A 12,815-nucleotide genomic window follows, 5' to 3' on the forward strand; every position below is an offset into this window, starting at 1 on the left:
TAAAAAAGAGAAAGCTCATGTGAATCAAGTTGCCATTACCAACAAGTACCTATCTCTCACCTGATTAGTCTCTACTCGCTTCATGAAGAGATCCGGAATCCAAAGAGCAAAGAAAAGATCTCTGGCACGCTGCTCCTCCTTTCCTGTGTTCTTCTTTAAATCAAGGAATTCAAAGATGTCTAAATGCCAAGGCTCCAGGTAAATAGCAAATGCCCCAGGACGCTAGTGGTAAATAAATCATAATTCTCTTCAGAATAAAAATGAAACAAAGAAACATCATGTCTCCCAAAGCACTTTTATAGTATCTCCTTTGATCTTCACTACAATGAATTAAATAACATAAAAGTATTATAAAAGTGTACAATTTTACAATTGTAAAAGTAATATTTTACAATTCTATGAGTAAAAACGAATGAATGATATAAACAAAATGTGAAACAAGAAAGGTTAACTTTTCTAAAGTGACATGATGAACTACAAATGGAGCCTCCTCTTCAGCAATAGCCCAGGTCTCTTTACACAACATGACATGTACATAAAGCCCAAAGGAAGTTGCTTTTACAAAATAAGCCGTGCTCTTATTGAAGGTCAAAAAGTTGATCTGTCTTATCAAGGTCCCCAAAGTCCATCAGAGAGAAATTCATAAACTAACAGGTGATTAGTGTGCCTACAGTCACAAAAGGCAGACTCTAGTTGCAAACCATCCTGTTGATAAAACCAGGTAAACAACCCAATTCTTTCAACTTTACTGTTTCTTCTAGAATTAGGGAGAGTTTTTGTTTGTTTGTTCTGTTTTGTTTGAGACAAGGTCTAGCTCTATTGTCCAGGCTGGAGTACAGTGGTATAATCTCGGCTCACTGCAACCTCCTGCCTACCGGGCTCTAGCCATCCTCCCACGTCAGCCTCCCAAGTAGCTGAAACTACACCATACCTGGTTAATTTTTGTATTTTTTGTGGAGATGGGGTTGCATCAGGGTGGTCTTGAACTCATGAGCTTAAGCGATCAGCCCACCTCAGCCTCCCAAAGTGCTGGGATTACTGGCAGGAGCCACCACACCCAGCCAATTAGGGAGAGTTTTGTTATTCCAGTTTGTTTTTGTTTTTGTTTTACGAACAACCAAGGCCAGGTGCAGTGGCTAACACCTGTAATCCCAACACTTTGGGAGGCCAAGGCAGGTAGATTGCTTGGGTCTAGGAGTTTGAGATCAGCCTAGGCAAGAAAGTGCGACCCCCATCTCTACAAAAAATATAAAAATTAGCTGGGTGTGGTGGCACAGGCCTATGGTCTGAGCTACATGGGAGGGCTGAGGCAGAAGGATTGCTTAAGTCCAGGAGGTCAAGGCTACGGTGAGCCAAGGTTGTGCCATTGCACTCCAGCCTGGGTGATAAGAGAGAGACAAAAAAAAAAAAAAACAAAACAAACAAACAAAAAAAAAACAAAGAAAAACGTAGAGCACATGTTACAACCCCATTTCAAATGACATATTTATATGAGTTACAACTTGAGAAATTCTTTGCAAATAAACTATTATGTAAGAAAGCTGAATAGATCAGTGGTTGTCTAGAGCCAGGGATAAAGTATGTGTGGGTAGGGATGACAGGGGTGACTGAATGTAAAGGTATATGAGGGAGAAAAGATTTTGGGGTAATGGAAATGTTCTACCTCTTTATCAATGTGGGGATTATACAAGTGTAACATTTGTCAAAACCCGTCAAACTGTACATTTAAAGTATATGCATATTAAAATAATTATACCTCCTCAAATTGATTTTACAAGTAAAAAATAAGTAATTAGAAACCACACATAAATGAGCCATCTTAAGTGTATATGACTAAAGCACCTTTAGTTCTGATTTCTAGTACTTTCAAGTCATGGAGCATACCTTGTTCCCACCTTGATCCACATATCGAGCTGTGTTGTTATATACTCTCAGCATCGGTACAAGGCCATTGGAATTGCCGTTAGTCTAAAAGAGAGAACATGATAGAAAAGAGAGAGGGCACTCAGCAAAGAAAAGAACAAAATGGCCCCATTCTTTTATCAAAAAAGATGACTAATTTCTAGGAAGCAATCTATGAGGTTTACCTGCTCTCCATCTCTGCTTCTGCTTTGGAAAAATGCCCAAATAAAATCAACAAAATGCTGAATAAATTACAATTATGTACTAAGTTACCTCATGGCATTTCTAATTTACAATGAGATGTACCAATTACAAGTCAAAGGGATCGAAAATCAAGGTAGCTAAATTTAAACTCTACATCTTCTAAAGGTCATTATATAAAGATACACTTTGGGTAGAGTAAAAAAGAATATAAATACTACTACAATGCCTTTTTCCCAAAAGAAATCAAGGCAATTTATAATAAGAATTACATGCAGTAGCTATATCAGGGCAATAAATAAGGTAAAAGGAGATTCTCAGCAATAAGTGGACTCTAGAATGATGTTAAGAAAATAGAGACTCCTATGACTAGAAGACACTTCATCAAATTCTTTAAATAACCCTTCTGATCCCAACACAAGCCTTTAAACAGTCTAGAAAGATAAGTGAGCAATGGCTCACTCTACCATTGTGTAAAGTGCTGTATATATCACAGTACCTCCAAAACACAACATAATGGAATAATTTCCTTCTGGAACTTTATTCTACAGGGTTAGATATTTTCTTCATCTTACAGAAAAGGAAACAAACTCAGACATAAAATAACTATACTAACTCCAGGCCACATTACTAGTTAAGTAGTGGAGCTAGGATTTAAATCCAGGTCTAAGTCAAAACCATTATCTTTACTCCCAATGAATAGTAAACTAACAAAGGGCTGAAGTTTACATCATAAAGTGTCAATGCATAAATCTTGTATCCTGGCTCTACCACATATTAAGTGATTGATCTCAGAAAGTAGCAACTTTCTAAGTCTCAATTTCCTCACTTGTAAAATTAGACAATGGCACCTTTATTCACAAGGTTATTTTAAGGAATAAAATTCCTGGCATGAGTCTATAATCATAGCTACCTCATAGGGTTGTAGTAAGGGTCAAATGAGTACTTCATGTAAAACATTTATAACAGACTTAACATACAGTAAGCAATCAATAAATGATAACTGCTCTTATTACTGCTAAAATAAGCCAGAATTCTAAAACCTGAGCTAAAAAGGATTCTAGAAATTATCTAGTCAAATCTAAATGTCTAATAACATAGATAAAAATGAAGCCAGAAGTGAAATGACTCACTCCAAGTCACATAGGCATTTAGTAATTAACAGAGACCCAGGACTCCCAAAAAAATAGCATATGCCCTCTCAACCATAAATCTGGTTGCTTTTAGACTTGAATCCCCTTTTAAAAGCCAAATGGCAGAAACTTACCCCAGCAATGTAGCTGCCAGTAGCCCGAATACAACTCACAGCAACACCAATTCCTCCAGCAGACTTAGAAATCAATGCACACTGCTTTAGAGTATCATAAATGCCTTCAATGCTGTCATCTTTCATACTCAGAAGAAAACAGCTACGGGGAAAAAAAAGTCTCAACTTAGAGCAGGGAAATGAAGCAGAGTCACAAAAATGATTACTCAACACGAAGACACTAAGGCAAAAAAAAAAAAACGGTTGAAGTTTAGAAAGTTCCTAAGTGAAGGGGTGGCCTGCCCCTCCACATTTGTGGGTGTTTCTCATTAGGTGGAACGAGAGACTTGAGAAAAGAAATAAGACACAGAGACAAAGTATAGAGAAAGAAAAGCGGGGGCCCAGGGGACCAGCGCTCAGCTTACAGAGGACCCACGCCGGCACCGGTCTCTGAGTTCCCTTAGTATTTATAAATAATTATCTTTACCATCTTAAAGATAAGGGAGTGGCAGGACAACAGGATCGTTTTTTAGGGAGGAAATCAGCAGTAAGACATAAGAACAAGGATCAGCAGTAAGACATAAGAACAAGGATCTCTGCGACATGAATAAGTTTAAAGGAAAATCCTGTGCCTTGAGATAAACCTTTTAGCAGCATTGTTTCATCCTATCACATGGGGATAAACCTTGGACAATACCTAGCTTTTCTAGGAACAAAGACACACCCTGCACGCCCAAAATCCATTAAACCTTGAGTTACCACAGCACATGTCTCTTGCAAGGACAAGGTTGGGGGTAGGGTCACAGATTAACAGCATCTCAAATACAGAACAAAATGGAGTCTCTTATGTCTACTTCTTTCTATATAGACACAGTAACAGGCTGATCTCTTTCTTTTCCCCACACCTAAGTATTTTTCCAAGAAGAAAACCCACTTTACTGTACATGACACAATAAAACATATCGAAATACCATTTTAAAATCATCTTGCTGCCTCCTCTAGATAGTAAGTAAATAAGCCTAGGAGGAAGTCTTATAGATAAGTCTATAATATTAGCTTACATTTTCACCAGACTGCAAACGTGCCATTTTCACATTTTCTCATGCATATTCATAAACATGCGTCACAGTCTTTTCATGTTGTTAGTAAGCCAAAAAAAATAAACAGTTATGAAAATAATCTATCCAATGGTCAACCAATTCTTTGATATGTCCACCAAAATTATAGCTCCTTTACAGTCTTCTTAAAGACAACCCCTTTACCTCCACTTTGGATCTCATCCTACTCCCCACCTTAGGAACCTTACCCTATCAATAATCTCTTCACTTCCCTGAATATTCAATTATGCAAATGGATTCTATCTATTGACTAGGTGTTTAATATTCAGACATTCAGAAAAATATAGAGAATGATGTAACAAATACTCTGTACTTGCCATCTACCTCAAAAAATTAGAAACCACAAATATAGCCTCACTGCAATCCTCTAACATTTTTAAGAATTTCTATTATGACATTTTTACATGTTCTACACTTAGAATTTTTCTGGTTGCATATCTATTTATCATTCCGCAACTTGTTTTAATTCAACATTGTTTTACAGAAATTAATCCTTTTGATACATGTAAACAAACTTTATTTTCATTGCCATAAGGTATTCTATTGTATAAATATACCAATACATTTGTCCCATGCGCCTGTTGATGAACATCTGGATTATTTCCAATTCATCTGCAATTCCAAACAATGCTGCTATAAAAATTCTTGAACACATCCCCTTGTGTTTATCTCTAAGGATTTCTGTAGAATATAAACCTAGGAGACGAACTGCTGGGTCAAAAGATATATACATGTTTCACTTTACTAAAGATTCTCCAAAGTGGATGGACAAATCTATTTCTAGCAATGTATGAGATTTCCTTGTGCTCCACATTCTTGTCAATACTTGGAATTGTCAGCCTTTTCATTTTTATCAAAAAAAAAAAAATATATATATATATATACACACAAACACACACACACACACACATAATTTTCATTTTCCTATTGCACAGTGTAACATCTCAGATGTTTATTAGCCAATCAAGTTTCTTCTTCCATGCATTATTTGTTTATAGCCCTTGCCCATGTTTCTATTTGGCTTTCTGTTTTTCTTTTCTTTCTTTTTTTTTTTTTTTTTTTTCTGAGAAAGGGTCTAACTCTATTACCCAGGCTGGAGTGCAGTGGCATGATCACAGATCACAGCAGCCTGGACCTCCTGGGCTGGAGCGATCCTCCCACCTCAGCCTTTCAAGTAGCTAGAACTATAGGTGTGCACCACCATGCCTGGCTAATTTTCTACTTTTGCAGAGACAGGCTCTCACTATGTTGCCCAGGCTGGTTTCAAATTTCTGCCCTCAAGCCAGCCTTTGCTTTGGTCTCCCAGAGTGTTGTAATTATAGGCAGGAGCCACTGCACCTGGCCTTGTTTTTCTTATAATCTCTCAGTAGTTAACACATTGCAAATATCTTCTCTCAGTCTGAAACTTGTTTTTTGGGGTTTTTGTTGTTGTTGTTGTTGTTGTTGTTTTCAAGACGGAGTCTCACTCTTTTGCCCAGGCTGCAGGCATGATCTTGGCTCACTGCAAGCTCTGTCTCCCAGGTTCAAATGATTCTCATGCCTCAGCCTCCTGAGTAGCTGGGATTACGGGCATACACCACCACGCCGGGCTAATAGTTGTATTTTTAGTAAAGACGGGGTTTCTCCACGTTGGCTAGGCTGGTCTCAAACTCCTAACCTCAGGTAATCCACTCACCTTGGCCTCCCAAAGTGTGAAACTTGTTATTTGACTTTGTTTTTGGTTCACAGAAGTTTTTAATTTTAATGTAGTCAATTTTTCCAATGTTTTGCTCTATAGTGTTTTGCTCTGAGGTCATACTATATATTTTCCTATTGAGATGTAAGTGGAAGTAGGCCAGGCTCAGTGGCTCACGCCTGTAATCCCAGCACTTGGGAAGCCCAGGCGGGTGGATTACCTGAGGTCAGGAGATCGAGACCACCTGGCCAACATGGAGAAACCCCGTCTCTACTAAAATTACAAAAATTAGCTGGTTGTGGTGGCGCGTGCCTGTAATCCCAGCTACTCAGGAGGCTGAGGCAGGAGAATTGCTTGAACCCGGGAGGCAGAGGTTGCAGTAAGCCGAAATCATGCCACTGCACTCCAGCCAGGGCAACAAGAGCAAAACTCCAACTCAAAAAAAAGGTTAAAAGGGCCAGGCGCGGTGGCTCAAGCCTGTAATCCCAGCACTTTGGGAGGCCGAGACAGGCGGATCACGAGGTCAGGAGATCGAGACCATCTTGGCTAACACGGTGAAACCCCGTCTCTATTAAAAAATACAAAAAACTAGCCGGGCGAGGTGGCGGGCGCCCGTAGTCCCAGCTACTCGGGAGGCTGAGGCAGGAGAATGGCGTAAACCCGGGAGGCAGAGCTTGCAGTAAGCTGAGATCCGGCCACTGCACTCCAGCCTGGGCGACGGAGCAAGACTCCGTCTCAAAAAAAAAAAAAAAAAAAAGGTAAAAAGGTAAGTGGAGATATTAAGAGTCACAATGTCTACAACTCACTTTTTTTTTTTTTTGGAGGAATCCCTCCAGAGGTTTTGAGGGAGAATCTGTTCCTTGCTTTGTACAGCTTTTGGTGGCTAATTGCTCTCCTTTGTGGCCACATGACTCCAATTTCTCCCTCCATCTTTACATCACTTTCTCCTCTTCTGTACGTTGTTATCTCCCTCAGCCTCTCTCTTACAAGGATACTTTTGATTGGATTAAGGGCCCACCCACATAATTCAAGATAATCTCCCCATGCATGTCAAAATCCTTATCATACCTGCAAAGACCACTTTCCTTATCAGGTAACGTTTACAGGTTCCAGGAATTTGGACCTGATATTTTTGGGCAGTCTTTTGCTCTTTCACATGAATTTTAGAATCAGTATGTTGAGATTTTGACTAGAATTACTTTGAATCTATATTTTAACTTGGGAAAAACTGACATTTTTATAAAATTGAATCTATTCCATTCATTTATTATTTAATATCCTTTAATCATGTCTTAGAGAAATTTCTAAAAAACTTAAAAAACCAGGAATGGTAGCTCACGCCTGTCATCCCAGCACTTCGGGAGGCCAAAGAAGGCAGATCACTTGAGGTCAGAAGTTTGAGATCAGCCTGGCCAACTTGGTGAAACCCCGTCTGTATTAAAAATACAAAAATTAGCTGGGTGCGATGGCACACGCCTGTAATCCCAGCTATTTGGAAGGCTGAGGCAGGAGAATCACTTGGACCTGGGAGGTGGAGGCTGCAGTGAGCCAAGATCACGCAGCTGTACTCCAGCCTGGGCAACAGAGTGAGACTCTGTCTTAAAAACAAAAAAAAGGCCAGGCGCGGTGGCCCACGCCTTTAATCTCAGCACTTTCGGAGGTCGAGGCGGGTGGATCACGAGGTCAGGAGATTGAGACCATCATGACTAACATGGTGAAACCCCGTCTCTACTAAAAAAATACAAAAAAATTAGCCGGGCGTGGTGGCAGGCGCCTGTAGTCCCAGCTACTGGGGAGGGTGAGGCAGGAGAATGGTGTGAACCCGGGAGGTGGAGCTTGCAGTGAGCTGAGATTGCGCCACTGCACTCCAGCCTGGGTGACAGAGCAAGACTCCGTCTCAAAAACAAAAACAAAAAGTCAATGATGGACCACATATACGACAGTGATCATCCAATAATCTAAGGTTAATTTATTATTGAAGAAAATATTTTTAAAATAAATTTAGTGTGCACAATGTTTATACAGTCTACAGTCGTCAGTAATGTACTAGGTCTTCATACTCTCTTTTTTTTTTTTTTTTTTTGAGATAGTGTTTCACTCTTGTTGCCCAGGCTGGAGTGTAGTGGTGTGATGTTGGCTCACTGCAACCTCCGCCTTCCAGGTTCAAGCAATTCTGCCTCAGCCTTCCAAGTAGCTGGGATTGCAAGCGCCCGTCACCATACCTAGCTAATTTCTGCATTTTTAGTAGAGACAGGGTTTCACCATGTTGGCCCTGTGGTCTTGAACTCCTGACCTTGTGATCTACCTGCCTCAGCCCCCTCAAAGTGCTGGGATTACATGCGTAAGTCACCGTGCTCAGCCAGGCCTTCATATTCATTCACCACTCACTCACTAACTCAACCAAAGCAATTTTCAGTCCTACAAGCTCTATTCATAACTATCCTATACAGATGTATCTTTTTTTCATCTTTTTTTTTGGAGATGGAGTCTCGCTCTGTTGCCCAGGCTGGAGTGCAGTGGCGCAATCCTGGCTCACTGCAACCTCTGCCTCCCAGGTTCAAGCATTTCTCCTGCCTCAGCCTCCCGAGTAGCTGGGACTATAGACACACACTGCCATGACTGGCTAATTTTTTAATATATATTTTTTAGTAGAGACAGGGTTTCACCGTGTTGGCCAGGCTGGTTTCGAACTCCTGACCTCAGGCAATTCGCCCGCCTTGACCTCCCAAAGTGCTAGGATTACAGGCATGAGCCACCATGCTCGGCCCATTTTTTATCTTTTATAGAGTACTTTAACTGTGATATGTTTGGATACACGAATACTTACCATTGTATTACAAAGGCCTACAGTATTCAGTACAGTAACATGCTACACAGGTTTATAGCCTACGAGCAGCAACAGGCTATGCCATATATCCTATGTGTGTAGTAGGCTATACCATCTAGGCTTATATAAGTACACTGTATAATGTCTGCACAAGAAAATCACCTTACAACACATTTCTCAGAATATATCCCCATCGTTAAGTAATGCATGACTGTAGGTTAAGACTTAATTTTCTAACAGCTGAAGTACAGAAACTTAACTGATTGATGTATATTAAACTTATATCCAGATATTTTGCTGAAATCTTTTATTTCTAATAATGTGTCTGCAGATACTCTTGAGTTTCCTATGTAAAAGTCATTTCTTTCAATCATTACAGTTTTGTTCCCTGATTTCCAATCTTTTCTTTTTCTTATTTTACTGTGCTGGCTCAGCCTCCACTAACATGCTGAAAAAAGGGATGATACATCTAGGTTTTTATTGGATATCTTTTGCCAAATTAAGGAAGTTATTTTCTGTATCAATTTTGTTAAAGTGTTTATTATGAAAGAGCATTAAACTGCATAAAATGTTAATGCAATGAACTACATTATTTTTGACATTACCATGTTCTTGAATTCCTGAAACAAACCAACTTGATAATGGGTATTTTTTTTTTAATGTATTACCAGACTGTTAGTGTTCCTTTTCTCAACAAATGGCATCATGATTAATCCTGTTACTTACTGTATCCATAAATGCAAGAAGAACCACTGTTGACCCATATTCTGTCAATTTGACACCCTAAATATCTTTTATATATATTTTTATCTTAATCAAGGTATCACTCTGTTGCCCAGGCTAGAGTGCAGTGGCATAATCATGGCTCATGGCAGCCTTGAACTCCTGACCTCAAGTGATCTTCCCACCTCAGCCTTCCAAAGTGTTGGAATTACAGATGTGAGCCACCATGCCTGGCCCTAAATCTTTTGATCTATCTGCTTCTGTCAATTTCTACTTTCACCTCCCTAATCTAAACTACCACAGTTTCTTATATAAACTGCTATGAGAGTCCCCTAACTAGTTCTTGGCACTTACTTTCTTTTTAAAACAACCTTATTGAAATGTAATTCACACCAGGCATGGTGGCTCATGCCTGTAATCCCAGCACTTTGGGAGGCCGAGGTAGGTGGATCACCTGAGGTCAGGAGTTCTAGACCAGCCTGACCAACATGGTGAAACCCCATCTCTACCAAAAATACAAAAATTAGCCGGGTGTGGTGGCAGGCACCTGTAATCCCAGCTACTCAAGAGGCTGAGGCAGGAGAATTGCTTGTACCCAGGAGGCGCCAATGCACTCCAGCCTGGGTGACAGAGTGAGACTCTGTCTCAAAAAAAAAGAAATATAATTCACAAATAATATAATTCCCCATTTAAAGTGTACTACTCAACGGCTTTTAATAGACTCAGAGTTTTGTAACCATCACCACAATCCAATCAATTTTAGAACATTTTTGTTTTAAGCATTTGCCTTTTCTCCAAATCATTTACCACATTACAGTCAGAGATCTTTCCAGAATCTAAATCTCATTTAATCAGAGCAGGCAGCGATTAAAAGTTCATTAAATTATTTTTTATGTGATGAACTGCCCAGTTTCTTCAGGTCAACGTTTATTTCCCTACTCAAAACACATAACTAGAAAGTTGTGGGTGTACTCAAAACACCTACCTAGAAAGTTGTGGGCGGTTGGTACCAGCATTGAAGAGAGTGGGAGAAGCATGAGTAAACCACCTCTCAGAAAGAAGATTATATGTTTCAATTGCTGCATCAATGTCTTCTTTGTGGATCCCAACAGATACTCTCATCAACATATGTTGTGGTCTTTCAGCCACTATAGACAAAAGAGGAGTTTTCACATGATGAGACATGTCAGAAAAAGTAGGTTGAGATACATATTTGAATTTTAGAAAAGGATACCAAAAGGAAACTAGAAAAACTTTATACTAATAAGCAGGACAATTATCCACAAACTAAACCTAAAGTCCAAAATGTTATCTGGAGTCTAAGTAGGAATATTAAGACTTATAGCTCAAAGCTATATATTCAATATAATCAGTAGAAAATGTAACACACAAACATGTTCATTTCTCACCTTTTCCATTGATCTTCAACAAATAAGACCGCTCTAGCGTCTAGAAAGAGAGAAACAACAAAAAATTTTCAGAGCACCGTTTTTAAGACGCAGTGGATATATTATCCACTGTAAGACAATCTCTTTAAATCTTGGCCGTTTCTATAAAATTTCAAATGAAAAGAATAGCACATTTACTCTTCCTAGCTTCATCTGGAACATTATCATTGGCACTTTTTTTTTTTTTTTTGAGACGGAGTCTCGTTCTGTTGCCCAGGCTGGAGTGCAGTGGCGCGATCTTGGCTCACTGCAAGCTCTGCCTCCTAGGTTCATGCCATTCTCCTGCCTTGGCCTCCCGAGCAGCTGGGACTACAGGCGCCCGCCACCATGCCTGGCTAATTTTTTTTTTCTATTTTTAGTAGAGACCATGTTAGCCAGGATTATCATTGGCACTTTTTTAAAAAAAACTTTTTAAAACATTCTGTAGACACATGGTCTCCCTGTATTGCCCAGGCTGGTCTCGAACTCCTGAGCTCAAGGAATCCTCCCATCTCAGCCTCCTCACTGGCACTTTTGTTTCGGCAGAGACTGCATGAAAATTTCTGGAAAAAGTCAGCTCTGTACACATTAACAGCAGAAGTTGTAGTATTCATCATCATCATCAACACCAAAACAGCTAACACTTAAAAAGTGCCTGTAACAGACTAGGCACTAATCTAAGCAACATCTACACTCGTTTAATCCCCTGAAGACTCCTCATGGGGATTAAATGAGCAACATATACATCAGGGATTCTTCAGGGGATTAAATGAGTATATATGTTGTTTAGAGCAGTGCCTAGTCTGTGACAGGCACCTTTTTTTTTTGAGACAGAGTCTCACTCTGTCACCCAGGCTGGAATGCAGTGGCGCAATCTTGGCTCACTGCAACCTCCGTCTCCTAAGTATAAGCAGTATCCTGCCTCAGCCTCCCAAGTAGCTGGACTTACAGGCATGCACCACCATGCCCAGCTAATTTTTGTATTTTTTAGTAGAGAGGGCACTTCACCCCGTGGTCCAGGCTGGTCTCCAACTCCTGACCTCGGGTGTTCAGCCCGCCTTGGCCTTCCAAAGTGCTGGGATTACAGGCGTAAGCCACCACGCCCAGCCTGTTATAGGCACTTTAAGTTGAAATTTAAACTAAATTGGCCACAGTGGCTAATGCCTGTAATCCCAGCACTTTGGAAGGCCCAGGCAGGTGGATTACCTGAGGTCAGGAGTTCAAGACCAGCCTGGCCAATATGGCGAAACTCTGTCTCTGCTAAAAATACAAAAATTAGCTGGGCATGGTGGTGTGCGCCTGTAGTCCCAGCTACTCAGGAGGCTGAGGCAGGAGAACTGCTTATACTCGGCAGACAGAGGTTGCAGTCAGCCAAGATCGCGCCACTGCACTCCAGGCTAGGTGAAACAGTGAGACTCAGTCTCAAAAAAAAAATTTTTTTTAATTAAATTTGTTGTTGAAATTTTATATTCTCCCCATTCTAAAAAGGAGGAAACAAGCACAGAGAGATTAAATAACTTGCTAATAAGAAATAGAGCAGAGACTGGAATTCAGGTGGACACTGACATTCATGTTCTCAGTCACTACACTATACTATATACTATACTATACTATACTATACTATACTATACTATACTATACTATATTATACTATACTGCCTATCAACACAAAAATACTTAGAATGTTATGAAACAC

The 12,815-nt window shown here is 40.0% G+C and overlaps 1 protein-coding gene across 16 annotated transcripts in view; it reads right to left on the minus strand.

The window, feature by feature from the left end:
* RRM1 (ribonucleotide reductase catalytic subunit M1) overlaps nucleotides 1-12,815 on the minus strand; it is a 45,930-nt gene that overhangs the window by 16,585 nt on the left and 16,530 nt on the right. For 12 of the 16 annotated variants that reach the window (XR_013403304.1, XM_015115041.3, XM_077961190.1 and 9 more), the window contains 5 exon segments: nucleotides 11,102-11,141; nucleotides 10,678-10,840; nucleotides 3,371-3,512; nucleotides 1,885-1,968; nucleotides 61-222 (listed from right to left, as the gene is read on the minus strand). Coding sequence is in view for 15 of the 16 variants with exons in the window: in XM_015115041.3 (XP_014970527.1) it covers nucleotides 61-222; nucleotides 1,885-1,968; nucleotides 3,371-3,512; nucleotides 10,678-10,840; nucleotides 11,102-11,141 (591 nt within the window). In the remaining variant the exon portion in view is untranslated. 16 annotated transcript variants of the gene reach the window in all.

The sequence above is a fragment of the Macaca mulatta genome, chromosome 14, assembly GCF_049350105.2.
Source record: "Macaca mulatta isolate MMU2019108-1 chromosome 14, T2T-MMU8v2.0, whole genome shotgun sequence".
In the NCBI taxonomy this organism is placed as follows: domain Eukaryota; kingdom Metazoa; phylum Chordata; class Mammalia; order Primates; family Cercopithecidae; genus Macaca; species Macaca mulatta.